The 27,172-nt window shown below is 46.6% G+C and overlaps 2 protein-coding genes and 1 long non-coding RNA gene across 7 annotated transcripts in view; 1 reads left to right on the top strand and 2 right to left on the bottom strand.

Annotated features, from left to right (window-relative positions):
- Nucleotides 1-2,725, bottom strand: part of SHROOM2 (shroom family member 2) — a 103,203-nt gene extending 100,478 nt beyond the window's left edge. For 2 of the 4 annotated variants that reach the window (XM_081196985.1, XM_081196986.1), the window contains exon 1: nucleotides 1,615-2,723. In XM_081196985.1, the coding sequence (XP_081053111.1) occupies nucleotides 1,615-1,848 (234 nt within the window). In that variant the 5' untranslated portion in view covers nucleotides 1,849-2,723. Of the gene's footprint in view, nucleotides 1-1,614 lie in introns of all 4 variants that reach the window. The other 2 variants (XM_081196983.1, XM_081196984.1) reach the window with 2 other exon arrangements.
- A 2,867-nt stretch (nucleotides 2,726-5,592) lies between these two features.
- LOC308588646 lies at nucleotides 5,593-8,245 on the bottom strand. Its single transcript, XR_014008858.1, has 2 exons — nucleotides 8,140-8,245; nucleotides 5,593-6,808 (listed from the first exon to the last, which is right to left on the bottom strand). It is a non-coding gene; the product is annotated as an uncharacterized lncRNA (long non-coding RNA).
- A 310-nt stretch (nucleotides 8,246-8,555) lies between these two features.
- Nucleotides 8,556-26,993, top strand: GPR143 (G protein-coupled receptor 143). 2 transcript variants are annotated; one of them, XM_081197111.1, is made up of 9 exons: nucleotides 8,556-8,945; nucleotides 12,534-12,643; nucleotides 15,486-15,580; nucleotides 16,011-16,103; nucleotides 17,428-17,537; nucleotides 18,334-18,442; nucleotides 19,367-19,484; nucleotides 21,944-22,184; nucleotides 26,862-26,993. In XM_081197111.1, exons 1-9 carry the CDS (start codon nucleotides 8,696-8,698, stop codon nucleotides 26,939-26,941), a joined length of 1,206 nt encoding a protein of 401 aa, XP_081053237.1. In that variant the 5' UTR covers nucleotides 8,556-8,695; the 3' UTR covers nucleotides 26,942-26,993. The 2 variants fall into 2 exon arrangements, with proteins under 2 accessions (XP_081053237.1, XP_081053236.1); XM_081197110.1 differs by lacking the exon at nucleotides 26,862-26,993 and adding an exon at nucleotides 24,013-24,424.
- Nucleotides 26,994-27,172: the final 179 nt, after the last annotated feature.

The following is a 27,172-nucleotide window of genomic DNA, read 5'->3' as shown; positions in this document are numbered from 1 at the left end:
GGACCTGGCGTGCTAGCTTTCTACGTCTAAGGAATTGTTTTTGTATGAACTAGACCCCAGCTTCCACCAGTGAAAGAATAAAACATTATCTAGTAGCAAGCAGCTCCCCTTGGTTTTCAAGGTCTTAAGAAATATGATGGACAGCCAATTGTTGTTTGTTAAATGGTAAGAAATTACACTGATGCAGAAACAAAACTAATTCTGCACAGAGCAGATCAGGGGGTTGAGTTTGGATAAAAGTTTGGCAAACAACTGAAAACAATGAGCATTTGAACAACACATGTTTTAACACTGAGTGGCAATACTGAAAGACACATGCCCTTCTCGAAGGCCTAGGGGAGAGGAAAAATAAAGTGAAATAATCTGCCTAAGAAAGTGTGGTGTTTGCTTTTCAGCTGTGCAGGTAACATGCAAGTGGGTCTGTCCTGTTATCACACATGGCCTTGTGAATGGCTTTTGGGAAATGGAGGAGGATTTTTATGACCAAACACAGCTAAATAATCTAATCCAGTGTTCAGTTGCAACAATGACATAAGCAAGAAAGAGCTTCAAAAAAAAGCTCTGATAGCTCTCCCTCAACCTCTAGGCCATTAGGGAATAAGCCACAACAACTGGAAAGTTAAGAAATTATCTTGACCTGTGCAGTTTAGAGCAATTCAATCTGTAGTTAAATGTTCATTCAGCACAGGAGAAATGACAGTGAAGAGACATGCAGTTCTATGTGGAGAAAAAGGAGGAAACTGTACCACTTCTACGAGGAACAACTCACCATTCTTAATTGAGCAGTATTGTGTGACCATTCAGGAAATTAAAATAGGCAAATAAGATCACTTACTGTCCTTGAATCATCTTTTTGTACTCATAACAAGAAGTGTACTTTTCTCCAGTTAGTGCAATGGCTGAGTAAGTATACTATGAATTCTGATTTGGTGATTGTGTGATGACACATTAATTAACCTGGAATGCTATTCTGGATTAAAGGGGGGGAGGCTGTATGTGAACTCTACAGTGCAAGCCTATATGCAAACTTTCTCAGAGGTAAGCCCCACTGTGCTGAATAGGGTTTACTCTCAGGAAAGTGTTCCTAGGATTGCTGCCTGAAGCTTCCATCCATCATGGAATTTACCATTAAATCAATGGGACTATCAGTGAGTATGCTAAACTGAAAATGTGACCAAAACCAAACGGTAAAACCACATTATGGCAATTACAGCCAAGAGAACAAAGCCAACCGGGCATTTTCAAGAATATTTGAAAGCAACCCTCAATGAGTGGCGGCTGGAGTACGCACTCCAATGTCACGAAGACCAAAGTAAAGAAGAATTCAGCCGCTGCCAACAACATCGCAAGAGTCCCCTGTTGAGGTGAATCGAAGCGACCACTTAGTAAAAAGTGCTTCCAGAAAAGAAAAAAGGAAAAAACACACCATTTGTATGTGCAAGCAAACTGCTCGGCCAGGGGGCAGAAAACTCTGGAAATCGGTAGGATTACAAGAGTCAACCGGCCACATCCTGACATAAACAAAAGAGGCTGGGAATCCCCTCACCCACCCCGTCACACTGTGGCACCCCTTGGATCACCTACGCGGAGAAATACGCGCGCGTGTAACCTTACCTTGGTGATGATGAGAGGCTCTCCATGTTCTCTTCCTCCTTTCAACGTGAATCCCCAGGGAGCCCCGCCGCTCAGTTGCACTTCCACCAGCTTGTACGCGTCGCCTCCCCTCTGCTCCCCTATCAGCAGCAGAGGCTGGTGAGGGTGCCCTTGGGTGTCCAAAAACGCGGGGTTCAGCCTCGGATCTTTGTCCGGGAACCTCTCCTGGCCGCCTCGGAACTCCACGTTCTCCATGGTCGCCCGAAACTGCCCCCCAGCTCCTTCCTCCTAGCTGGATCCAGCGTGCCGCTGACCTAGGAACCACATACCTAACAACAGTTTCCAGCCCGCTCCCATATGGTGAGGGGAGGGAGTTGCAAAACCCCCTCGCGCAGCCTTGGCTCCTCCTCCGCTTCCCTCCGGATCCCGTTGGGTCGAAGAGGAGCCCGGGCAAAGGGGAGGCGGGGAAAGCGCGCAGGGAAACGGCGAGGCTGCAAACAGGCTTGCTCAACTCAGCCGGGTGCAGCTGGGCAGAGCCAAGCCGGGAGGGGGGAGGAGGAGGCTCACGCTTGTGGGGTGTGTTGTAAAATATTCCAGCCCAAATAGTAGTCGCTGCGGCGGATTGTGGCCAAAGGATTTCTCTTTCCCTCTCTTTAAAAGCCAGGAGATAAGTTAAGAAAGTCTCCCAGAACTAGCGCAACTTTCGCCCGAGGGTTTTCTTTGGGAAATCGGTGGGTGGGAAGATCGAAAAGGGTCTGGGTTGGAACATGCTGGTGGGGAAGTGGAACTGAATCTCCAAACAAAGCGGCGGGTGGAGAGAGAGTTTTCCCTGTTATGTATTGAAGAGAAATCTGTGTCGACTGCTATCTCCACCCACAATTTAATATTCCCCCTTCCCCTATCAGCGAAATAGGACGGCTGCAATGCAATGCTAAGCTCCAACATACAGAGGAAGAATGCACGCAACGATTTAAAAAGAGAGAAGGGGGGAAAGGGTCACTGCGATTTCACGTGGGGGATAAGTCGCAGCCGTGTTAAAAAGGCAGCGGGAAACCACGCCTCCTGGATTCAATGGGGTTCCGGCCCCGAGGAAGAGACCTGCTGCTTTCGGCATTGCTAAAAGCAATTGCCTCTCTGCCCTTCGAGGAGCCAAAGGAGAAAGAACCCCCCCCCCAATAAAAAACACACCCGGCGGCAGCCGCTCCTATCACCTATTTCCGCTTCCTCCTTTTAAAATAAATAAATAATAATAAACCTTTATTTTACAATGGCTTCTTGTCGAAGCGCAGCTCCAGTGCTCGCCGTTTAGGCGCAGCGAAGAAGCCCTTTGTGTGGGTGGGGCGAGGGGGGTGGGAGGCCGAGGCCTCGCGGAGGCTGCAGCTACTGCGGGGATGGCGTCGTCCCCGTCCCAGGGAAGCCCCCTCGAAAGGTTTCGGCGCTCCTCGCGGGGGGCCAGCCTGAAGGGGTCGGGCGGCGGCGGCACAAAGACGAGCCGGGGAGAGGCGGCGCTTGAGCCGGCCTCCCCTCGAGCAACCTGCGGAGCGGCAGCCCAAGCTTCTCCTCGGGCAGCAGCAGGTTTATCCTCCAGGACCCTCTAGTGGCGGCTGGCGAGAGGAGCGACTGAGGGAGCCAGGCGGCTTCCCGCGCGCTGCCGCTGCGCCTAACCAGCAGAAGGCCAGGCTTGCACGTCACCTGCACGCCTTTCTTCCTTCACCTTTCCCACACGCACCTGATAGATAGAACTTCTTGCACTTGCTCTAGAGAACAGGGAAGATCGCCACATGTAGTATTAACGGACGGTGCTATTGTTCCTAGAAAAACAGGTGCCAGGACACCCTCCTCGTTCTTAGAATGGCAATGTCGCCCACCTGAGAGGTGCCGGAACTGAGCTCCTGTAAATTCCCCTAGGGAAAAAGCCCTGATTCTAATAAAGGTATTGCCCAACTTTATAAACATGTGTCTGAACCATGCCTTCAGTCATTTGTTTAGCATACAGCTTTTCTCACAAATGATGCATTTATAACGCATTCAGTACAGTGGTACCTCGGGTTATGTACTTAATTCGTTCCGGAGGTCCGTTCTTAACCTGAAACTGTTCTTAACCTGAAGCACCACTTTAGCTAATGGGGCCTCCTCCTGCTGCCGTGCCGCCGGAGCACGATTTCTGTTCTCATCCTGAAGCAAAGTTCTTAACCTGAAGCACTATTTCTGGGTTAGCAGAGTCTGTAACCTGAAGCGTATGTAACCTGAAGCGTCTGTAACCCGAGGTACCACTGTATTGGAAAATGTTTTTCATACGTCATCTAAATAATCTGTATACCATCCCTGTAAAGGCAGTGCAGGCTGACTGAAGGAAGTCTGCAGAGCTTACCTCCTGCTAAGTTCATGGCAGAAGAAACAAATTTTAGCTGGGGATTTCCTAGTACAGTGGTGCCTCGCAAGACGAAATTAATTGGTTCCGCAAGTTTTTTCTTCTTGCGAGTTTTTCGTCTTGCGAAGCACGGTTTCCCATAGGAATGCATTGAAAATCAATTAATGCGTTCCTAGGGAAACCGCTTGCCAGGCTGGCGGTGCGGAGAAGGGCTTTTCTCCGCACCGCAAGCCTTCAGGACAGGTACGGGAACAGAGGGGAAGGCATGCAGCGCTTTCCCTCTGTTCCCGGGGTTGCGTGGGAGGAGGGTTTTTCCTCCCCGCCGCCAACATTCAGAACAGCATTCTGAATGTTGGCGGTGGGAAGGAAAACCCTCCTCCCACCCCAAGTCTTCAGGAAAGCCATCCGAAGCTGGGCGCCGGGAGGAGGCGTTCCCCCCCCCTGCCCGGCATCGGAGCTTCGTTCCGATGCCGCGCGCCGGGAGGAGGCGTTCCCCCCCGCCCGGCATCGGAGCTTCGTTCCGATGCCGCGCGGGGGGGGGGGAGGAGGCATTCCCCCCGCCCGGCATCGGAGCTTCGTTCGGATGCCGCGCGCGGGGGAGGAGGCGCCCCCCCCGCCCGGCATCGGAGCTTCGTTCTGATGCCGCGCGGGGGGGAGGAGGCGTTCCCCCCCGCCCGGCATCGGAGCTTCGTTCCGATGCCGCGCGCCGGGAGGAGGCGTTCCCCCCCCGGCATCGGAGCTTTGTTCCGATGCCGCGCGCCGGGAGGAGGCGTTCCCCCCCCCCCCGCCCGGCATCGGAGCTTCATTCCGATGCCGCGCGCCGGGAGGAGGCGTCCCCCCCCCCGCCCGGCATTGGAGCTTCGTTCCGATGCCGCGCGGCGGGAGGAGGTCCGAGGACAGTGGGGAAGACGCGCTGCGCTTCCCCGCTGTCCCGGAGATTTCCCTATGGGCTGTCGTCTTGCGAGGCAAGCCCATAGGGAAATTCGTTTTGCAAAGCGCCTCCAAAACGGAAAACCCTTTCGTCTAGCGGGTTTTCCGTCTTGCGAGGCGTTCGTCTTGCGGGGTACCACTGTACATAGTTGGCAGTCTTCAGCCATTACACCACACCTAGTGTCTAGCGAATACACTGGCCCCCGTTTGTAAGCTCAAAATAAATCAGACTAACAATGTACTGCTGTGCATATTTACATAGGACGTTAAATATGGCTTCCTTCTGTTATATGATTGCAAAGTCTACATTTGGAATCTTCCACATTCATAATCATCACATGCCCTTCAGTTTCAAATAGGTAACCGGTACTTGAGTACACATTACTTCTCCGATGCACCAATGTGTAGCTAGCTTCAGACTAAACAGAATAGGTTTTGAACTTTGAAACACTAGTCATATTCCAGCATTTTGCAAAGCTAGAGGACAGAACTGTGTAGAATCCCCCAGATATATCAGATATATTACTGATTTGCTTATTCTGAAGTTTGGAAGTCACTGAGTTGAATAGTAAACCAGTACGAGATTGGATAAATAACTATTTACTTCATATTAATTATCCTGGTATGTTTAGAAGGCTTCTGAGTTATGTAGCATCAAAGTTGTTGCTAGTAAACACACACATACGCCCTGCAATCGGTTCCCTTTAACAATAGTGTTTTATTACTGCAAGGAGAGTGCTCAGGATCCTTAAATTTCATCACAATATTTACAGCTAGGCATTGCATCAGAAATCGTACTGCCCTTGCACTGGCTCAGCCATGAATTTGAGAGCAGCTTCTCGTTTGGGTATAAGAAGGGAAATACTCCACTAAATAATGCAAGTCTACTGAGAAAACAAACTTATAGTACTTTCTTTCAAATCAAGTGATCTCTGAAACAGTACATTTCTGGAAGCTTCAAATGGCAACATGTAGTGACAATGCTCTTAGTAATACGTAAGGTTAATTTCCAGCATAATACGCAAGAGTAATTTCCATCTTTAATTTCCAACGTATGTTTCACTGACCGTTAACCATATGCTCTCAAAACACTATGCTTGAATGTCGTTTCCCATTCACTCACAAGGGCATGTGCCTTAGACCAGGGTGGGTGGGGAGAACCATTTTCTGCCATATCCCCCCCTGAAAAAAATAACAAGTCAGAGGTTTCTACACATACACACCTCACATTATCTCCATCCTCCTAATGAAAGCAAGAGGCTTTATCACAGCTCAAGGACAAGGACATGTTCCACACAGACAGAATAATTCAAGAAAAGTGTGGAGCAAGGTTGGTGGAGAGGGGGTTGTCTGCGGAGCATGAATGGCTTGGGAGAGTCCTGAGGGCCAGGCAGAGAGGTCTGAAGGGCCGCATTCAGGTTCAGTGGCTGAGGTTCCCCACCACTGCCCAGGACATTTATTGTGGCATGGTAACCAACTGTCAGCCTCATGAGAGGCAGGAACAGAACAGTAACAACATCATTTGTTTTAAATGATCATTCTGTCTCTTTCCTGCAGTTCTTTGCCCCATTTCTTTCCCCCACCTGATTCCTACATATCTCCAGATTGCAAAATATCATGGAGACAATAATAATATTGAGGTCAGTAGAAAAGTACTGGCTTAAGACAGCAGAGGATCTGGGCCAACATGCCACATTTATTTATCTCTCCTGCACTTGTACTGACATTCCTGCCACAACAGCAAAATGTGTTCCACACTTGTCTGGCAGTTCCCAGGAGAGAATCCCTCTGAACGAGATTTATAACAAATCTGTATTGCTGTTATATTTTATAACCATTCATATGGGGGAATTTCTGTCTTCTGTGCAGTTCCAAAATACTTTATTTGGTCTGCAACCAACTGCAGGGTGTATTCTAGAAAGAAACAAAAATGAAGTATCATTCTAAGAATCAGTCCATAAATGTTTTAGTCACTCCAAACACATGAATTTTGAGGGAAATGGTTATAGCGGTTTTTATCTTTAGAGCAGCTGGATTTGAAATGCTGTGGTCAAGGGAGATAAAGTATTTATCTCTATGAAAATCAACAAAGGTAAAGTGTGTGTGATGTTCAACATAAGCAAAGAAATAAGCTATTTTAGGATTGCAGCCTATGTTCCCCAAGGGCATTTGACAATCCTTTGTCGTACCTGGGATCAATCTAAAACCTTATAATGAATTATTGACTATGCTCATGCAACAAATACTAGTGATTGTGGTGGGGTAATTACTCTCAAAAATATGGATGATGGCAGTAAGCTAGTGATATGCTATTGTTTATATCAGGAACGGGGAACCAGCGGCCTCCAGATGCTGGACTCTGAGCAAAACAGTTTGATTTGGGAGATTACCCTTACTTTGCTATGTTGTTGTCTATGCCAACTAGGGCTGACAGGAGTTATCTGGAGGGCCACAGATTGCCCATGACATCCCTATACTCTTCCTTTAGGTAAGTTCCATTGAATACAGCATGGCTTACCTCTGGGTAGATATGCATAGGATTGCATTGTTAATGCAGATCAGTTACCCAAGTTTCAACCACTTGCAATGAACCCTCTTCATGCCTGCTCGTAAGGGCAATCGAGTTAAGTGGGACTTGGAGTAAGCATGGACAACCTCTGTCACATGAGGTTTATCCAATGAAACATACTTGAAACTTTACATAGTTGGATTTTTCACTCTTGTGGCCGTAGCATCTATAAACAGGAATCAAAGTGGGTTGGGGTAAGAGGATGTCGCTGGTTTCTTCCCATGCCAGCCACATCTTGCTAGGGCATTGGCATAGGAACCAGCCACATAGCAACCTAGTTGTGCAGAAGACTTCAAAGATCCTCTAGTGTTTAACCTAACCCCTGCTGATGAAGGAAATCTGCTGTCCCAGCATCCCTGACAGGTGGCTAGCCAGCTTCTGCTTTTAAAATTCTAAGGAAAGAGCAAGGCAGTCTGTTCTACTGGAAGGGTGGCAGACTCGCCTCCCTTAAAGAGATTTTTAATCCACATACATGGGTCCCAGTTACAGTCGCTACTGCTGGGGGGCTCAAGCCCGTGCAGGGGTACCAATGCAATACAAAGAAGCACGCTCGGTGGTGAAAAAGCGATTCCCTCTTTAACCCCCTTAGCTAAATAATTATGTGGGGCCGTGTGTTTGCAATCAGTCCTTCGGGTTTTGCGTGGGTGCAGTTATCCCAGAGTGAGTAATAATCCACCTTGTTTCGGGCGCGATTCCTTCTGCCCAGAGCCTCCATATGGACGGAAGCTGATCGCTTCGATTTCTTAGATTCTGAAGGAGCCGCAGCTTCGACGCGCTGCAGCCAGCGGCTGCCCGGGCGTGAAGCGAACGCTCAGCGCCGGGGCAGAATCCCCGCCTCGTTTGTAGCCATTCACCACGTGCCCAATGCCGGCACGCATCTTTTGCCTCGAGGGGATTCCTCCCCGTCCTGCCACTTTGGATTTTCCCTCCTCCTTTCCCCCCTCTCCCCTTCCGTCTGCGGGAAGGCCTACCCGACGCCTCGGAGCGAAAGAGCCCCGTTTCAGATTAAGGCCCGCTCGCGCGCTTCTCTGATCTCCGCCCCGCCAGGCTGGGCCTGGCCGCTGCAGGGGATTTAGTCCTCGCAGCAGCGCCAGCGATGCCGCCGCCTGACCCAGCCACCCCGTGACTCTCTGCCTTCAGCTCGGCGGGAGAAACATGAAGCAAAAAGCCTCCTGAAGCGGCGGGAGGAGGCTGCTTTGGGTGCTTGGCTGCCGTCGGGCCCGCTGCTCCTCATGGCCTCTCCGAGGCTGGAAACCTTCTGCTGCCCCAACCGGGACGCGGCCTCGCAACTGCTGCTCGCTTTCCAGCCGCAGGTCTTCTGCGGGGTTTGCCTGGGCAGCGCCTCGGCCGGCCTGGCGCTCAGCGCCCTGCAGCTGCTGCCCAAGAGGGGCCAAGGCGCCAGGAAGGTGCCCAAGGCGGCGGCGTCCTCGTCCTCCACCATCCTGCTCCTCATCTCCGCCTGCGACATGCTGGGCGCTTTAGGTAAGGCGGCCACGCGCTGCTGGCCAGGGTCGCCCCCTGCTTGCTTTCCAAGGAAACCTCTTCGCCGCGTGGTGGGGGCTTTTGCTGGGGGGGGGGGAGAGAAAGGGCGACGGACGACTTTTGCATTGGCAGCCTGTCGCTTGGGGCATCAATAGGGTTGCAGACTTGGAGGGATGGTTCAGATTCCGTCTCCATCCCCGTATGGGACAGCTGCATAGTCCTGCATTGGACTATATGATCATCAGGTTCCTTCCCCAATTACATAACTTCTGTTCCCTTCAAATCCTATTTCATAGAATTGCAGAGTTGGGTCGGGGGTCATCTAGTCCCACCCCCTGCAGTGCAGGAATCTTTTGCACGAAGTGGGGGTCGCAATCCTGAAACAAAAGAGTCTTATGCCAAACAGACTGAGATAACTTAAATCTCAGTGTTGTGGGTTTGAGCCCTATGTTGAGCAAAAGTTTCCTGCGTTGCAGGGGGTTTGGACTAGATTTCCTGCGTGGTCCCTTCCAACTATAGCTCCCTGTTGAGGCTACATTCAGTGGCAAACCCAAATTGACCTCTGCCTCATGTGGTCAACATTCTGGCCACTTGCACAAGTGTCCAAGAATGTACCTGGTTGTAGGATTCTTATGATACCCTGTCTACTTTTATTTTTCCAAATGGACAATTGAAAGGCAAGGGACTTTTTTGCCAGTGTAAATTGCAGGTGAAGCAGTGGGGGCCAGGGAGATGATACAGAACCAGCCTGCGCAAGTTAGCAAGAGTTTAAATCCCCACTACCATCTCATGCCAGGATCAAAAACTAAAACCGCCCCTCCATCACTGAGCTACATGACTGACGTTAAATTGTAGTTTAGTGGCCACCAAGTCTGCTTGTACAGCCCTACTCTTGGTTGTCCATCCCTCCACCTCCAAGTAAAAAAATAGTGTTTGTTCTGATATTATACAAGAATATATAACACCAGGGAGAAAATTAATGCAATTGATGTTAACTTATAGGAAAAAAAATAGTGGGGTGTTAACAGTCATTTGTTAATTGCATAGCAATATCTTAATGGAAGAAATAGTGCATGTATTTGAAAAAAATACTTTACATATTTTTAGATGTACACTAAGATGGCTTTAAATGTCATAAATGCAGCAAACTAGGACTCAAACCAATGAATTCAAGCAACAAGAAAGGAGATTCCAACTTAACATCAGGAACTTTCTGACAGTAAAAGCTGTTGGACAGTGGAACAGACTCCCACAAGAGGTGGTGGACTCTCCTTCCTTGGAGGTTTCTAAGCAGAGGTTGGATGGCCATCTGTCATGGATGCTTTAGCTGAGATTCCTCCATTGCAGGGGGTTGGACTAGATGACCCTTGGAGTTCCTTCCAAGTATACAATTCTGTGATTCTATGAAATAGACATGATGCTACATTTTCAGCAAAAAAAAAAAGCTTCCAAAGCAGCTAAGCATGAATGAAAAACAATGAAACTGTATAGGACAGGTTAGCTCAGTAGGAAGTTGTGAAAGGCTATAGCTCCCTGTTGAGATTACATTCAGTGGCGAACCCCAGTTGACTTCTGCTTCATGTACTGAGCCTTCTGGGCAGTTGCAATAATGTACCTGATTTGTCCAAAAGGAATGAACTGCACTGACAGAATAGAAAGAGGTTAATGGTTTAGTTCAGACAATACCATCAAATTGTGGCTTGCTTTGCCATTACATCGAAATTGGCAAGCTGTGGTTTGCACTTACCCACCAAATCAGAATTGAAAATCCATTTCAAATAGTAGTTTCCCATTCTGATTTCAGGTTCCATAGTTTTCAAATTCAGTTTTGCACTTTGTGTGAACCCAGTTGCTCTCTTACAAATCGACAGCACTCAGTGCAAAGAAACTTGCATACGGGATTGATACATTTTCACGTTGGGGATAAGAATGGTTGCGGGTGCCGGGGCATTTTTCTGACATCTCAGAACGCTGAGCGGGGCTGTGGTGGTCTGGGCGACTGCCTACGGGGCTCATGGTTTCCGTCAGAGTGACCAAGATGACTACTTAAAAGAGCTCTACAAGACAGCCAACAAATACCACTTCCTCCACAGCCTGGTCCTCCTGGCTGTGCCCCACTGCTGCTATCCAAGATTTCTGGCAGCATCCTGTCCCTGGGCATGGGGGTGTTCTCTGGTGCCCTGTATTACCACGCCGTGACAGGGGACCCAGTCCTGACCAAGGCGACCCTTTATGGTGGTTCCCTCCTCATCCTTGGCTGGATCACCTTGGCCCCTTGACACCCACATTCCGTCCCCCTGTGCCCCCTCTACCAACGCTGGGGCAGCCAGCCCTGTCCATCATCCCCCCTCTTAGGATAGCAAGAAGGGAACCTTAGGAGAGGAGAGACCTGCCAAATGTCAGCGTGGGATCCCCTGAGGTCTTTAGCCCGCCCAGAACATGTCTCTATCCTTCATCTTGGAATTCCCTAAATGCTGAATCCCTTTTTAAAATAAATGATGAGAGTGGTTTAACTTTTAAAAAAGAAAGAAATAAAAGAAACTTGCGTACTTATACATTGTCTATATACCATTTTTGCCTTTCCCCTGCCCTACAAATTAAAAATCTCAAAATGATAATTCGAAATGATGGAGTCGAATCCTGCTTGATGACTGGTTATAGTTGCTAAGGCTACAATCCTACCAAGGAGCAAATACCATTGAACTTGATGAGACCTACCTCTGAGCAAATGTGTTTAGGATTGCTCTGTATATGTACTAGCAAAAATGCAGATGAAGAGACTAATGCCCAGTTCACACAAGCTGTGCCCCATTTTCCTAATCCACCACCACCACCTGTAATGTTTGGACTTGTATTTGTAAATACTGTGCATCCTGTATACTTTGTATACTGTAATGCAAAAGTTTGGCTACAGCGTACGTTCTGCTGGAAAATGACACTCTCCTCCTTTCTGCTCCCATCTTCTCTAACGCATAAGTAGCATGATAATAATTCGAGAGCAGGCAGCAAGGCAGATCTAGATAAGAAAGCACAAAGGCAAAAAAGCTAGACCACAGCAACTTCAGCACCTCAGGCATACCGTAGTAGGATTTGGTTGAAACAGCTGAGCTTTTAATCCCTGAATTGTCTCAATTCATGAATGAAATCCTTAAGTCTGATCACTGGTCACTCACATGACGGCAGTTTGAAGACTGGGAAGGCGAGCATGTGATTCAATAACTCTGGGAACTTCATGCCCTTACCTTTGACTCCTTTCTACGGATGGAGCATGCAGGATCACATAGTATGACAGCACCCATTGCAACAATCCCTTCACTTATCCTGTGAACTGGTATATTTATTATATCACCATACAAAGTTGTTATTATATCACCATACAAAGAGAATGGAAGTCCTGGTCCCCTCTTATAATAATTATTAAGAAGAAGAGCCCTGCTGGATCAAGCCAATACCTTATCTAATCCAGCCTCCTGGGCTGAGTGGTCAACGTGATGCCCGGGTTTGGGAAAACATTTGCATAAACAAGGTGAACATAGAACTTGCTAGAGTCATAGCACATTAACATGGATTTTCCCTCCTCCTCCTTAGGTGTCATCTTCAGATCAACTGTCTGGTTAGGGTTCCCAGACTTCGTAGCAAACATATCTGTGGTGAATGGGACGGATGTTTGGCCTGCTGCCTTCTGTGTAGGAAGTGCGGTAGGTAACAGATGTGGCCACGGTCCACGCAAACTGGTTTGTTTATCACATTTGCATTCTGGCTTTCATTTGTGGAAGTCAGGGCAGCCTGTGCTGGGCTTATCACAAAATCCTGCAAGGTGAGTTAGGCCAAAAGCAAGCGACTGGCTCAAAATCGGCCAGTGGGTGCCATGGCCCAGTGGGAATTCCCACACAGGGATCTCTTATCTAATCCGACAGTCTATGGATCTGTGCCATTAACTGTGTTAGGGAAGAGTGCTAGCAAGGCCTCAAGCCTAGATGAAGTGTTTTTAATAACAAACAAGCGACTCTGAACTGGTTCCACGGAAGGCACTCCCAACTGCTGCAAGAACTTTTTAGTCTTTTGGCAAACTGGGATCAGTTGCAGCGAACTTACAAAATGGAAAGCCTCAAAAGTGATACTATAAAATCCTCCTGCCTGAAGGTCTTTAGCATTTCTCCATACCTTTTCAAAATGGTTGAGTCACCTGAGGGGGGGAATCAAATACGTGAGCTGGGGTGGATTTGTGCTTTGGCGTTGGAAGTTGAGATACTGCACTGCCACCGTGACGCACCCACTGTGGGAAACCTCTTAGAAAGGCTGGCTGAGCTGCCAGTGAATATACGCTAGTGCAGGGGTCTGCAACCCGCGGCTCCGGAGCCGCATGTGGCTCTTTTACATCTTTGCTGCGGCTCCGGGGCGGATACTAGCGAGGGGAGGAGGCGCATTGTGCGCCCCGACACTCCTCACTGTGACGGGCACTGTACTGGCTGTGACGTCGCATGGGGGCGGTGCGTGCGTTAGTCACGCACCGTCCCAACATCACCTTCCCGCCCGCTGTCAGATCGTGGCTCCGGAGATATATTTGTTTTAAATGTCGCAATGGTTTTGCGGCTCCCAGTTGTTGTTTTTTCTTCGGAAACGGGTCCAAGTGGCTCTTTTTGTCTTAAAGGTTGCAGACCCCTGCGCTAGTAGAATGACTAAAATGGTGTGGAATTGTGGGAAGAAGGTAGGTGGTGCAGGGAAGGAGCACACTTAATCCTGTTTGACTTGTGCTGCCATCAAAGGCTCAACTTTACACCAGCTCCAGATGGACCTGGTGTAATAAATTTCCCTCTTCAATGGGAGGGAAATTTTTAAAACTACCCCCTTGCATCTTCTGCCCAACCCACATTGCCAGTTTAGTTCTGATGTGCTCTCAGTATAGGGCATAAAAAGCAGTGAATTGATAAAAGATAAGTCTTCCTTCTTATAATAAATTTTGAGATTTCCCCCCCAAAATAATGATTTTAATATTGTCGTTGAAAAAGCAATCCATCACTTGCAGTCCTGTGCACATTTACCCAGGAGTAAGCCACCTTGAGCACAGTGAATCTTCTAAACAAACATGCATAGGATTATATTGCATAGTTTCTTCAACTAGTTAGCAGTCTTTGCTTTGAGTAACCAGCATTTTTTAAAAAAGATGAAATAGATCTTTTTGGAATCAGGGCTGAGCAGGGGGAAACCTTTGAGTTTGCAAAAAGCATGATTTTTAACTGTGGCTTTTCTGCAGGTAAACTCAGCAATTTCCACTGGGGATAATGACTAATTAAGAGAGGAGACAAATAACTGAAAGCTCAATGGAGCCTAAACACCCAGAACTCCAGGAGCTGAAGAGAAAGTAAAGGTGGAATAATAAAGGTTGCTGGACCAATTTAAAGAGGAAAGAATGCAGCAGAATTCCAGCTCTTGCAAGGAAGAATGTTAGAACTTGTAAACACAGACATGAAAGATCACTTATCTAAGGTCTAGTTGTGGGAAAAAATGTGAATTATCTACAGATAAATGCCATGGAATTAGCTTGATTGAAACCTGCACATTCCATGTTTCCATTTCACGAGGAATATATGCTGCAGAGTTTACAATGCGGATAATCCTTTTCTCACAGCGTTTTTCTCCCCTTTTTGGTGCAGCAAGAAATAGCCACTTCTTATCAAAGTGATTCATGTAATATTTTATTCCATACAAAATGCCGTACTTTAGATAGGCAGGTTCCTCATGCATATTTCCTAGCGGGATGAGAACCAAGTATGTATGGAAGTTGATGCCTGCCTGTTCCAGTTGATGCATTTTTATATCAGGGCCGCTCTTGTCTTTAAGCTAAGGCAAAGATGGGGAACCTGTAGCCCTCTGGATGGCATTGGACTCCAATACCCATCAACCCTGGACAGCATTGCTAATGGTCTGGGATGATGGGAGGTGTGGTTCTGGAAGATCCGGAGGGCCACGGGTTCTCCATCCCTGATTGGATGGGTTCCCCACCCACCCATTGGATCGATACCTTTCTCTTGGTGACCCACACTTTTGCTGTCAGAGTGAGAGCCCAGTACTCTGAATTTGGCTGTGCAGATAGACAGCAGCCATTTCTGAAGTTGTGGCTAGTTTCTCTAGCTACTGCCATTGCATGCATTTATGTGCTGATTTCATTTCTACCCCATACACATTGGCTTGCTCTCCATGTGACACTGGCAGTATAGCGGGAATGGTGAGAACCAACCTCAGAAAGCCTTGCTTTACTTGCAGCATTTGACAAGCCTTTTCTGTTATCAGATGTCCTTTCCTAGGGGAGGGAGAGTCTGAAGTCAAATTGCGTTTTACATGTGTAACATTTGTGGGAGGCAACTGATCAAATCGTACGCACAAGCACTGAGCCTACGGCTAATACTGGCACTCAGTGACTTTGACGTACACATATTTGGATGTAACTTTTCAAGTTTAAGTGTCCCGTTAAGTTGTCTGTTACTCTCTGCAGCTATGAAATACAAGACCCCTCCTCTCTTTTTTTCTTTCCCCCCACAGATGTGGATCCAGCTCTTGTACAGTGCTGGCTTTTGGTGGCTGTTTTGTTATGCTGTAGATTCCTACTTGGTTGTTAGAAGATCGGCAGGGATGAGGTAATAACGTTAAATAAAACCACACTTTAAAAATAGGGCAATATTTTCAGCATTTATGTTTTTGTTCATGCCTCAATATGGATGAAAGCTTGCCTAACACTAGCCTGGGTTTACTCATGAGTCATGACTACCTTTGAATATTCTTTGCTAGCAACTCCAATGACTTTTGCTCTCCTCAGTTTTCCTGCAGTGTGTTGATTTCTTCCTTGAAGTTTCCCAAACGTCAGTTGTTTGTAGTTAATACACACACGCACATAGCATTCCAAGAGCTGAGCTGCAAGATTTGAGTCAAACTCCTTACCAAACCTCATAACTAATTTGTTTCCCAAACCGTTGACTTCGCCGTTAAAAGGGAGGAACGCATGATGTGTGTGTGTAATGCTGAAGCAATTTCTGACGTCTAAACCTTTGGCTTTCCATGTATTTCTAGTACAATTGTGTTGTATCACATGATGACGTGGGGCCTGGCGATCCTGCTGTGCGTGGAGGGAATTGCGATGCTATACTACCCTTCAGTTTCTAGGTAACCTTTAAGTTGTTTAGCTTTACTTCTATGATTCACACAATGTTTTAATGAATTCAGTTGGACATGGCAGATGGCGTAGGTTTGTCAGGTACAGGCAGTTGCTTAGGCCTAGGCTTATTAAGGAGTCCACCAGCTGAAAGCCAGCTCTGCCACCTCGGCTCTCAGTTGGTGTGAAGTCCACGTGCATCTGGGGAGATGAGCTCGGTAACGTGGACCGAGTTGTAGCTGGAAGGCATGTGGCGCAGACACCTTTCAGAAGCCAAACAGGCCTGGTTCTGGTTATATGGATGGGAGATTTCTTAGGGACTCTGCCTACACAGTCTTTGCAATGCATGTGAAGAATAATTGAATAAAACTTTTGCTTTAATATCGGAGCTGGCTAAATTAAAACCTTGAGGGTCCAAACCAGATGTTCTGAGGTAAATACTGTATTTTTCCGTGTATAAGACAAGCTTTTTTGACCCAAAAATGAGGTTCAAAATTTAGGCTCATTTTAAACACAGGTAGTGCTGAGGGGGGACGCGCAAATTGTTTTCTGGCGCGAGCCCGAGATTGTAAGCAGTGATTGGCCGCTTGATTGGTTTTTTTTTGGGGGGGTGCCGAAAATTGCTCACCCACCCGAACGCAGCACACATCTTGCATCGCAGAAACCACCTATCAGCTCCCCAACCACTGACAGCAGCCACCAATCACGCTCCCGCTTGCTGCGACAAGGGCGGCTGTCTATTGGCTGCCGCAGCGGCAAACAGAAGGGCTAATGGTGGCGATCAGGCAGCTGCGACGCGAGTGGTTGTGTGCTGTGTTCCGGCGGGTGAGCAAATTTTGGGATCCCCCCCCAACAAACAAGCCGCCCATGCTGAAAATCGCTCACCTGCCGGAACGAAGCTCAAGCCTGAGATTGTAAGTGGCATTTGTAAGTGACGCGAGCGGTTGTGCGCTGTGTACTGGCGGGTGAGCGATTTTCGGCATTTCCCTCAAATAATCCTCCCCCAAAGCTCAATCCCTCCTATTTTCTAAATTTTGAGGCCCCCAAAATAGGGGACGTCTTCTAGATGGAAGAATACGGTACAGTGGGGTTTTTTGTGTGCTGTAATGTAAAAGTGGAAGTAGTAAAAGCTATCATACTGTCTGAACATGGGACAGACATAGATATACATGTGGATGCTCACAGCACAATTATTCCCCTGTGTTTCTGCTAGGCAGGAAGCCCATTGGGAATTCTGAGTGAGGACCGCTACATGTATGAGGGAGCTCTAATCTTGGAGGAAGCGAGTGAGAAATAAAATCTGTTCATTGCCCATTTTTCTTCTCACCCCTTCAGTTGCGAAAATGGTCTGGAGCATGCCATTCCACATTACGTCACGACCTACGTTCCATTGGTGCTTGTTCTGGTGGCGAACCCAGTCCTTTTCAGCAGGACAGTCACCGCTGGTAAGATTCCAAATGGCAATCGGAATTTGCGCGTGTGAATGAAAAACAATTAGGAATGTGTCTTAACAGATCATGGTTCCTTTTTTAAACAAGGGACACAGGTAATCAGAAGGAGAGATTTGGGAACTTCTATGAATCAAAAGGTGGCTTCCTGAATAGATTACACTTACCTCCGTACCCAGAAACTTTCAGAAAACTTTGGGAGGGATTCATCATCGTGCTAAGATGATCATTCTGCCAGGGCAAGCATTTTGGAAGGCCTGATGGAGTGACCCCCCTCCCGCTATGTGCTCTTCCAAAGGATCTCCCAACCCCCCAAAATGAGCCAATTTCAGGGGGTATGCAGAGGAGGAGTAGAAGTCTGTGCCCAGGGCTTCAGCTCACAGGACTCAATAGTTAAATTCTGCCCATTATTTTATCTTCCCTAGAGGGAACCTGGTACTCTCCAGATGTTGTAGGACTGCAACTTTCATCATCTCTGACCATTGGCCATGCTGGCTTCTGCTGGTGGGTTTTGGTTCCGACAACATCTGGGGGGGGCATGGTTTTTTTAAAAAACAGACCTACCATATACTTCTGCCTGGCTATTACTGTTGCTGCAACAGATTACATTAGTGACGTTAAAGTTTGCGCCCAACTATCCTGTGTAAGCCCTTTTGAAACCAGTAGCATTTTAATGGGGCTTGGACAAGAGAAACAACCTAGTGGGATGTGACATTGATTTTCACTGCTGACCTTGAAATCGCTGGGCTTTATCTCAACGGTGTGTCCAATGCATTTTATTTCTCCTTTCCAGTTGCATCCTTACTGAAGGGACGGCAAGGGATCTATACAGAGAATGAAAGACGCCTGGGGACAGAGATCAAAGTTCGCTTTTTCAAAATCATGCTGGTGGTCGTTATTTGGTAAGACACATTTCTGCCCTCCTGCTTAATGGAACAGTTTCTTTTAACGATATTGTGCGGGCAAATGCATAGGCTGATGTTGCATCAGCTCCACATTTTAAAAAGTCAAGTTTCGTTTATCTGGAATTTTGACCCAGGTAGGGGCTTATGTGTGTCCGCACGTGCTCCCTCCCTTTATACAGGGGTGGGGAACCTCAGGCTCAGGGGGCAAATGTATCCCTCCAGACCTCTGTGTCCTGATCCTTTGAATTCTTCCCAAGCTAACCCCCCCTCCACTGCCTCTGCTTCACACCCTGAGTGCTTTTGGCTTGATGGCATGTCTCATTGAACTCTGAAAGTGCCTCTTTCCTTGCCTGGACGCAGGACAGAGGTTGTGTGAAGGGGTGAAATTTAGAAACTAATCAAATGTACAAAGTTACATTTCTGTTCGTTGCTGTGCCCACTTGTTGGCATGTGTGCCCCCCCCCCAAAGGTTGCCGAGAAGAGAATGTGACCCTCAAGACGAAGGTTTTCCATCCCTGCCCTTTATATGTTGCTGCTGCTACTTATAATTTTCCTCTTTATGGTGCCTACAGCAATGAGGGTTCTCTCCCTGCTCCTCCCTCTACACCACAGCCCAGTATACTATGGTATGAATCCAAATGACCAAAATTAAATTCCGCAACTGACAAGCCTACAGGAGAGTGGCATGTTAAAATTTCATTTTCAATTGGTTTCTCTGCCTCAGGCTGCACAAAGGGATTCCAAGGCAGGGAGATTTTGTACACGCATTCATCTTCTTTTATACTACCGGCTTTGAAAATTAGCATTCAAAGCGAACTCTCCAGGCTCTTTCTGCAAACGAGTACAGCTATGCTTTGAAAACAAAGGACATGCATCAAGTGATCTATATCTCTGCCTTCTTCTCTTGGTGCCTGTTATCAGCTGGTCATCGAATATCATCAATGAGGGCCTCCTGTTCTACCTGGAAATGCAGCCAGATATTAACGGAAGCCCCTTGAAACACGTCCGGAACGCTGCACTGATCACGTGGATCATAATGGTAAGGGCTTAGCAATGTTTTTTGGGGCTTCCTAAACGAGTGTCATTGGCAAGGTGGCCATCCAACAGGAAAGGAGTCCCCAGAGACTTGCAGGGTGGGGCAGGGACAGAATTATCCTGCTGAGGACAGTGCAGGAAGTGATGAATTTGGAAGTTCACTGGATAGACAGAAGTGCCAACCACTTTATTTTTCTTTTGGCTGCAGGTGTCTACAATACAGGTAGTAATTAACTGTCAGGAGAACGTTTTAAATTGCTTGTGTACTTTTTTTTATTCATACAGGCTTGTTGATAATGATCAATACCAGGTTACTGAGTCATGGCAGAGTTGGTTTCTAATCAGCCCTGTCACTTTCTCCTGAAGTCTCAGCATCTCTCTCTCCTCACCTGGAGCAATCCTTGTCCTTCTCTTGCCTAGTGTTACTTTTCATCATTGGCTTCCTGTTCCTCCTTCCACTGTCTCTCTCTTCCCTCAACATAGCAGAGCTTCCATTACTTTCTTTGCTCTTTAGAGCCCTTTATGTCATTCATTTCCTTGTACGGCTGTGAAATTACATGCTTTTGTCTGCCTTCTCCCCCCTTTTTAATTTTTTTGCCCAGTATCTCGTGTTTAACTTCCTTCTTTCTTCCTCTCTCTTCCCCACAACACAGCAGTGTGACTTTGCTGGAAATCTCATGACCACTCTAGCACGCTGCCCTATTTTTGTCCTAGGGAGTGTTGTGTGTCTCTTTGCCCACATGTGTAGTAGTAATAATAATAATACTAAAAATAAGCAAACATATGCAGACTCCAGGGTTTCAGGCAGAGGGAAATTCTGGAGATACAAGATTGAACCTGGGACTTTCTGCGTGGAAAGCAGATGCTCTAGCACTGAGCTAGTGTCGTCCCATAATAATAATTCTTATGTCTGAAATCAGCCCTACTGAGTTCAGTGAGCTTTACTTCCAGGCAAGTGTGTATACATAGCTTCACAGCCGGGGTTGCTTATCTTTAGTTTTGCCTTCCTGTTAACCAGTAACTAATACTTCCTCACACCAACAAATGCATAGAATGCTAGATGACTGGCTGAAGGGGGCAACCTTGAATGCTCCTTCAAAACAATCCTTAATACAGTCTATTCTTGGTTTTCAAACGCCTTGAGACTCGAACTTTTTGGCTCCTGAAAACCGGAAGTGATAGTTCTGGTTTTCGAATGCTCTTTGGAACCCGAACGTCCAACCTGGCTTCCGATTGGCTGCAGGAGCTTCCTGCAGCCAATCAGAAGCTGCTCTTTGGTTTCTGAACGTTTTGGAAGTCGAACGGACTTCTGGAATGGATTCTGTTCGACTTCCGAGTTACCACTGTACATACCTTTTGTTTCCAATGTGCAAGAACGCCAAGTTCAGCGACGGAGCACTTTTGCATGTCCCGACTCGGTCTCAGGTACGCTGGTGAGACACGTAGGCTCCTCCCAGTCGCAGTGTCTTCACTGGAACTTCTGCTGTGGGAGAGTCTCCTTCATCTCCACTCCTCATCCTAGCCCATCTCCATTTGAAAATGCTTCTATTATCAGGTACCTATATGCAGAGCAGAGTCGCCACTACAGATGTCTGTTCCCCTCAGCGCATGGATGGTTCAGTCAGTGTAGCTCCACCATCTCCCCCACGTGCAAGAGGGAAATGTCCAAACAGTGCTGGGAGAGTCTTTAGGTATTATTCTTGTTCCATCTTCTTCATTTAGGCAGGAGCCGGAAGAGAAGCCCCCCTTCCTAAAGCAAAGGCTGAAGGTGGCTGTGCTGCACACCTGGGGATTGCTCAGAGAAATTATACTTTTATTTCCGTAGTAAGTGAAGGGGACAAGAGTTATCATTAATTTTCCCAGGAGTTTTGCCAAACTCCTCTCTCAAACTTAATCCGTTCTGGAAGTCTGTTCCAAAACCAAAGCATTCCAAAACCAAGGCGCGCATGGATTAATCCATTCCAGACTTTTAAAAACAACCCCTAAAACAGCAATTTAACATGAATTTTACTATCTAACGAGACCATCGATCCATAAAATGAAAGCAATAATCAATGTACTGCAGTCACACAATCAGTAGCTGAACTGGGTTCCACACAGTCACAGAAACAAAACGAAAAAGCTGAAAAAACTAAAATGCAAAATAAATAGCAAAAACAGACACCTCAGAATAACACTCAAAATGGAAGTGTGGGGTCGGAAGTGTAACACTCAAAACAGAGCACGTTCGGCTTCTGAAAATTTTTCACAAACCGTAACACTTACTTCCAGGTTTGCAGTGCTCCAAGTTGTTCAAGTACCAAGGCGTTTGAGAACCAAGTACCGCTGTATGCTGCCTTGGGAGGTTCTCATACTGAAATGTGATGTGTAAATAATTAAAACTGAATGAATTCTTTGAAAAGGACCATGGTTCTTTATTACCCATGGCCATGTTGATTCTTGCCCTGCTTTTTGGTCCTTTAGGGAGTACTGAATCCAATGCAAGGCTTCCTTTTTACACTGGCTTTCTACGGATGGACGGGCTGGAAGTTGGACCTGCGCTGGAGAAAAAGCGAAATACCATGGGAATCGATGTCCACGTCAACAGCTGCTGAAAATGCTTATGGCTTGCCAAGTGGAAACTCTGTGAATTTCCCCGACTCAAAGAACACGGCAGCGGAGCCAAACCACCAGGCGGATGAAACCTTAAGCATGCTGTCTGAAGGTAACCTTGGCAGTGATGAGAGGCCACCTAGGAACTCTCCTGTCTACCAGGGCTGGTAACTTGTACCACCTCAGGGCTGCTTCACCCTTGCACTCCTCTTGTTGGAGGACATGCATGTTACATAGATCATATTTCAACACTGTTGATTCACCTATTCAGCTGCCAGCCAACACAAAGTGGAATTAAGAGGTGTATATGAATGTGTGATCTGGAGAATGTGCGATTGTGAATGAGAGTTCATCCTTCCCCTTGCTCACCAGTACTTCACTTTTTTCTTGTACTATCTTTCCACTCATCAAGACACCCTTGCTAGAGAGAGAAGCAATGTGGGAGTTAAAAAAAAAAAAGAGAGAAGTCAACTTTTTAACAAACAGCACACAAGAATACCGCTGTCAGATGGTTCCTGCGATGTTCAGAACTTATTAGCATTGTAGTTTCTTTTGGCATACTTTGTTTTCTTGTCTCCTATAACTTGTATATCTTACGGTACATGATTTTGTTTAATAAATATATTACGGAATCCTGTAACCCTAGTGGCTTTCCTGGTTAGCTGAGATTGCAACGTTACTGTGTTTTATTAGAAATACCTCCAACATTGTAGTCTGAGCCTCAGTTTTGGCCTTTCCCTTGTAGCATGCAGAAGAGTTTGCTTTCTTGAGCCAACTTTGGCATTTATTCTTTTCCCAACAAGGGAAAACGTTTTTATATTACTGCACTCAACCCTGTTCTGTGCTTCTTGACATGCTTTTGCACCATTGTGAAGATGTCTGTTGACATAGTTGGCTTGCACAAAGCCTAGCACCTTCTCAGGGAAGAGAGCTACAGCAGCATGAAAAGGAACGCCCGATATTCGGATTCAAAATATTACGTCAGAAACACATGCAATTTACTCTTCTAGCCGGATTTGTATTGGGGATCTTCCAGTCAACATTTAGCTACGTAATCTGCGCAATTTGAATCCTATCTTTCCTTTGGCTGTCCCGCTGTCAACTCTGTTTAAGCAGAACTAAAGAAACCCAAAACACTCTGCGATGGCTGCAGTGGGGGTCAGTGCTGCTTTAAGGCAAGACTTGCAGGCCTGATTTGCCTAGGGGCTGGTTCAAACTTTCCCCTGAGGTTGGACTCCTTGAGACCTCGCTATTGTAAGTCTGTCTTCCCAAGTGCCTGTCTCAGCCTTTCTCCCTTAAAAGGAAGGGGGTGGTAGATGCATACATGGCTATAAACACACATCCTAAGTTGTGTCACTACACAAGGTGGAGGTCAAACACAGCTGCTGAACGTGAACCCTGTTTGTGTGGCACAGGACACCTTGCCTGTGGTAGATCTCATAGTTCTAGAATCCCTCCCAATCTCTGTTTCAAGGTACACGATTAGCAGGGCTAGGAAAGGCATCCTGCTTCAAGGGGTTTTTTGCACACAAGAGTATAGAACAGCCTTTCCGCATGTGGTCCCTTCCACATGCTTTGAGCTATGACTCCCATGGGCCCCAGCCAGTGGTTCGGGATGATGGGAGGTACAGTCCCAAACATCAGGAGGACATCAGGTGGGGCAAGGTGAGAGCCGATCATTCTGTAGATACAGTGTGAGAGTTGTAGCTGTACACCTACTTAATCTCTCCTTAGCAGCCTTTTGCTGCTGATGTAGCACTGGTTCTGGAAGGTGGTCAACATTTAGAAAATAAAACATCCAAACCCTTAAGATGCTATTTCGCCATCCTTTTTAACGAAGGAAAAGAACAACCACCCACTTGTGTTTTTTAAATGTGTCGTTCCATTCCCTCACTCCATCACATGAACGTTAGAACATAATCATGCCTTTCTGTTTACAGAGCCAAAGGCCTGGCCTTGTGGGTCAAGATTTCTTAAACAGAAACTGCCAGGCACACGAGAGATCCGGCATCCAACTGAGCAATGCAAACCCTTAACATTTAACTAAGCAAACAAACCCAATGAACCCCACTGTGAAATGTGCCAAAGGTGGCTGGTCTTTGTGATGTCAGCTAGTTGTGCACAGGATTGGGGATGGGGACAAGATGAGCACAAGGCTTACGACGCCCCTACTTGTTTTTCTAATCTTATTTCTGACTGGCCATGCCAGATGCAGTATGCTTCTGAATGCCAGTTGTTGCAAACTGCGTAAGGGAAGAGTGCTGTTGTGCTTGGGTGCTGCTGGTAAGTTTTGCACAAGCATCTAGGTGGCCACTGGATGCTGGACTAGATGGGCCATTGACCCAATTCCAACAGGTGCTTCTTACATACCTTCTAACCTGGGCTATGTTATACGTGAGCTATATTAATGTGGCTTGAAATAAACTCTGGCAACAGAAATGGTTTGGAAATTCTTGTACTATCATAGTGGGAGAACATTTAAACAACGTCCGTTCCAATACAGGCCTATGCATGTCTACTCAGAAGTAGGTTTAAAGAAGCAGTTTTGGGGATGCCAGTCATGGGCACTACCACGGTGTGTTTTAAAGCAAAGCCACCTCACCACTTTACAGGAATCCACGGCAGATGTTTTCGCTTGCGTTCAACTCATGTTTAACTGGATCCTCAGATACGTCTTGCACATGGCCACTACCCAGATCTAGATAGAAGAAGGGTTCTGCAAGAGAGGTGGGGAACGAGCCGGAAATTCAGTGGACAGAAGGAGACACAGTTTTGATGAGGCAAGAGCCTCCATGGTAATTGTCAGCCACAAGCAATTTTTGTTACACAAAGCTATTCCTTCTTGGAAGAGGGCTTGAAGGCCTGAGCTCACACAGTCCATGGCCACTATGTTCCAGCATCAAATTATGAATGCTTAAAAATAAAATAAAATTCACGTCCCATGATTCCTGGCATTCAAGATTTTTTCTGGTCAGGGCAAACTAGGGATTAATTATACTATTCTAATAAAAACATGGCAGGTAAACGAACAGTAGGCCTTGGAAAAAGCAAGCAGAAGGCCTTCATTACCTCCGACAGGACTACAAATGACTCCTGTCTGAAGCATTGGAAATCTATCCTAAGTCTACTGAACTGGATGGGAGCAATGACTCAATATAATTATATTATCAGTGCTATTTTTCTAGAAAAAGAGGTGCTGGAACTTCTCTTACAATGGCAATGGCACCCACCCGGGAGGTGCCAGAACTGAGTCCCGGCTGAACTTAATTAGACCCCATCTTTTCCCCTGACAGGGACTCAAGGCAGCTTACAGATAAAATAAGAACAGCTAAAAATGAGGGAATCATTTAAAAAACACCTAAATATCAATAGAATTGTGTGTGTGTGTACACATTATTCAAAACATACAGATAATTACAGTAAGAACTCCATGGCACTAGCCCTCTCATTAAAAGCAGTTCCCAAAAGCTTGTTGGAATAAGGTGGTCTTCACCTGCCAACAAAAGGACAAGGAGGGAGCCAGCCTAACATCTCTAGGGAGTTCCACAGTCCAGGAGCAGCCACCAGAAAGGCCCTCACCCTCACCTACCAAGCATGCAGCTGCCTGTGTTCCTAAGGCACACACAGTTCAGATACATATCCCAGTTCAAATTTCTTTGATACTTAAAGAGACAGCTAGAGTACTATAATTCAGTACAGGCCCCTCTCTAGTCGCAAGAACAAAGACTTGATATGTCAGCATCTGCTATTAATAATGAGCAACAGAACATACTTGGTCTTCTCTCTGGCTCAGAAGAAAGGGCTTTGTTAAAAGAAAGCAGATCCACCCCCTTGGTCCATTAGTGCCTGGATTGAGACGTGCTGAAGCGTGGGTTAGAAAAGTAATAAACCAAATATTGTGCTAGAAGTGGAGAGAGAGAAAACAGACACACACTCCTATGGGGCATGGGAGACAAGCCTCACAACAGGCTCACAGGCAGTTTGTTGCTAGTCTCTGGCTTGTTCGCATCAGTTTTGATTGAACTTCAAGTTGATATTGGGGAGATATTTTTAGAGGCCTTTAGTTAGAATGTCACCCCCCATACATTTTTAAAAATTGTGCAAAACTCTGCTCACCTTTGCCCTAAGCTTGCTGTCGCACTCAGTCTCATAAAAATATATCTTCTACTAAACATTTCATAGGGGCTATAGATTCAGAACTATTGATGGCAATGAGCAGCAAATAGGTTCAGCCATCAACTCTCAGTGTGACCAGGGAAAACATCAAACACTTCTATGCAGCAGCTGCTTTGGCATTAAAAGAAAAAAAAAATGAATGGAAGCCTTTCAGGCATAAACGCTCAACTAAATTCTGTATTTTCTGTGGAAATGTCACAAGCTTTTTTCCAGGTCATGAGGTCTTTCCTAGTTTTAATATCTTTGCTCAAGCCACCAACAATTCTTTCTCCAGACTTCCTGACTCCTACACCTGATAAGCTACCCAACATCTCCCTAATGCCTCATGGAACAACACAATCGTCTTGAAAATACCGTTTCTATAATACAATACATAGCAGACCACACTAAAGCAAAAGTCACTGTGCCTCCATAGACTTCCAGTCAAAATACTCTGTGGTTTGACACACTTATACAGCGAAATTCCTGCTCTGTAGGGTTAAATGCAAGTTTCGTGCTGTAAGTTTCCTTCTTTTTTTTTTTTTTAGTCAGCAAGAGACAGACCAGTTTCTTCAGCCATCCCTCTCCCTCTCTGAATGTAATGAGAGATCTCTCTCTCTTTTTGTCTCGCTAGGTTCTGATGCTAGCACAATTGAAATCCATATCTCAAGTGGAGCCCATGAATTAGATGGTAATGATGCTGATGTTGAATAATTGGAAACGGTCTGTGGAGAGGAGCTGGAGGATACTCTGACACACACACACACATACACATACACCCTCCAAAAAAAAGTCTAGCATGGAGTGACAAGCAAGTCTTCCTCCTTTGAAATTCAGCTTTGCCACCACTCTTCTGCCAGCATCTCCACCACAAGCCTGATCACGCTTCCCTTGACTGACTTTTGACGGCTTTCTAGTCCTCAGTCTGCAAAAGCACATAACTAA

Source organism: Podarcis bocagei (genome assembly GCF_964188305.1).
Source record: "Podarcis bocagei genome assembly, chromosome: 6".
Taxonomy (NCBI): Eukaryota; Metazoa; Chordata; class Lepidosauria; order Squamata; family Lacertidae; genus Podarcis; species Podarcis bocagei.
Note: the sequence above shows the minus strand (reverse complement) of the source record. Positions and strands in the feature narration are given on the sequence as shown.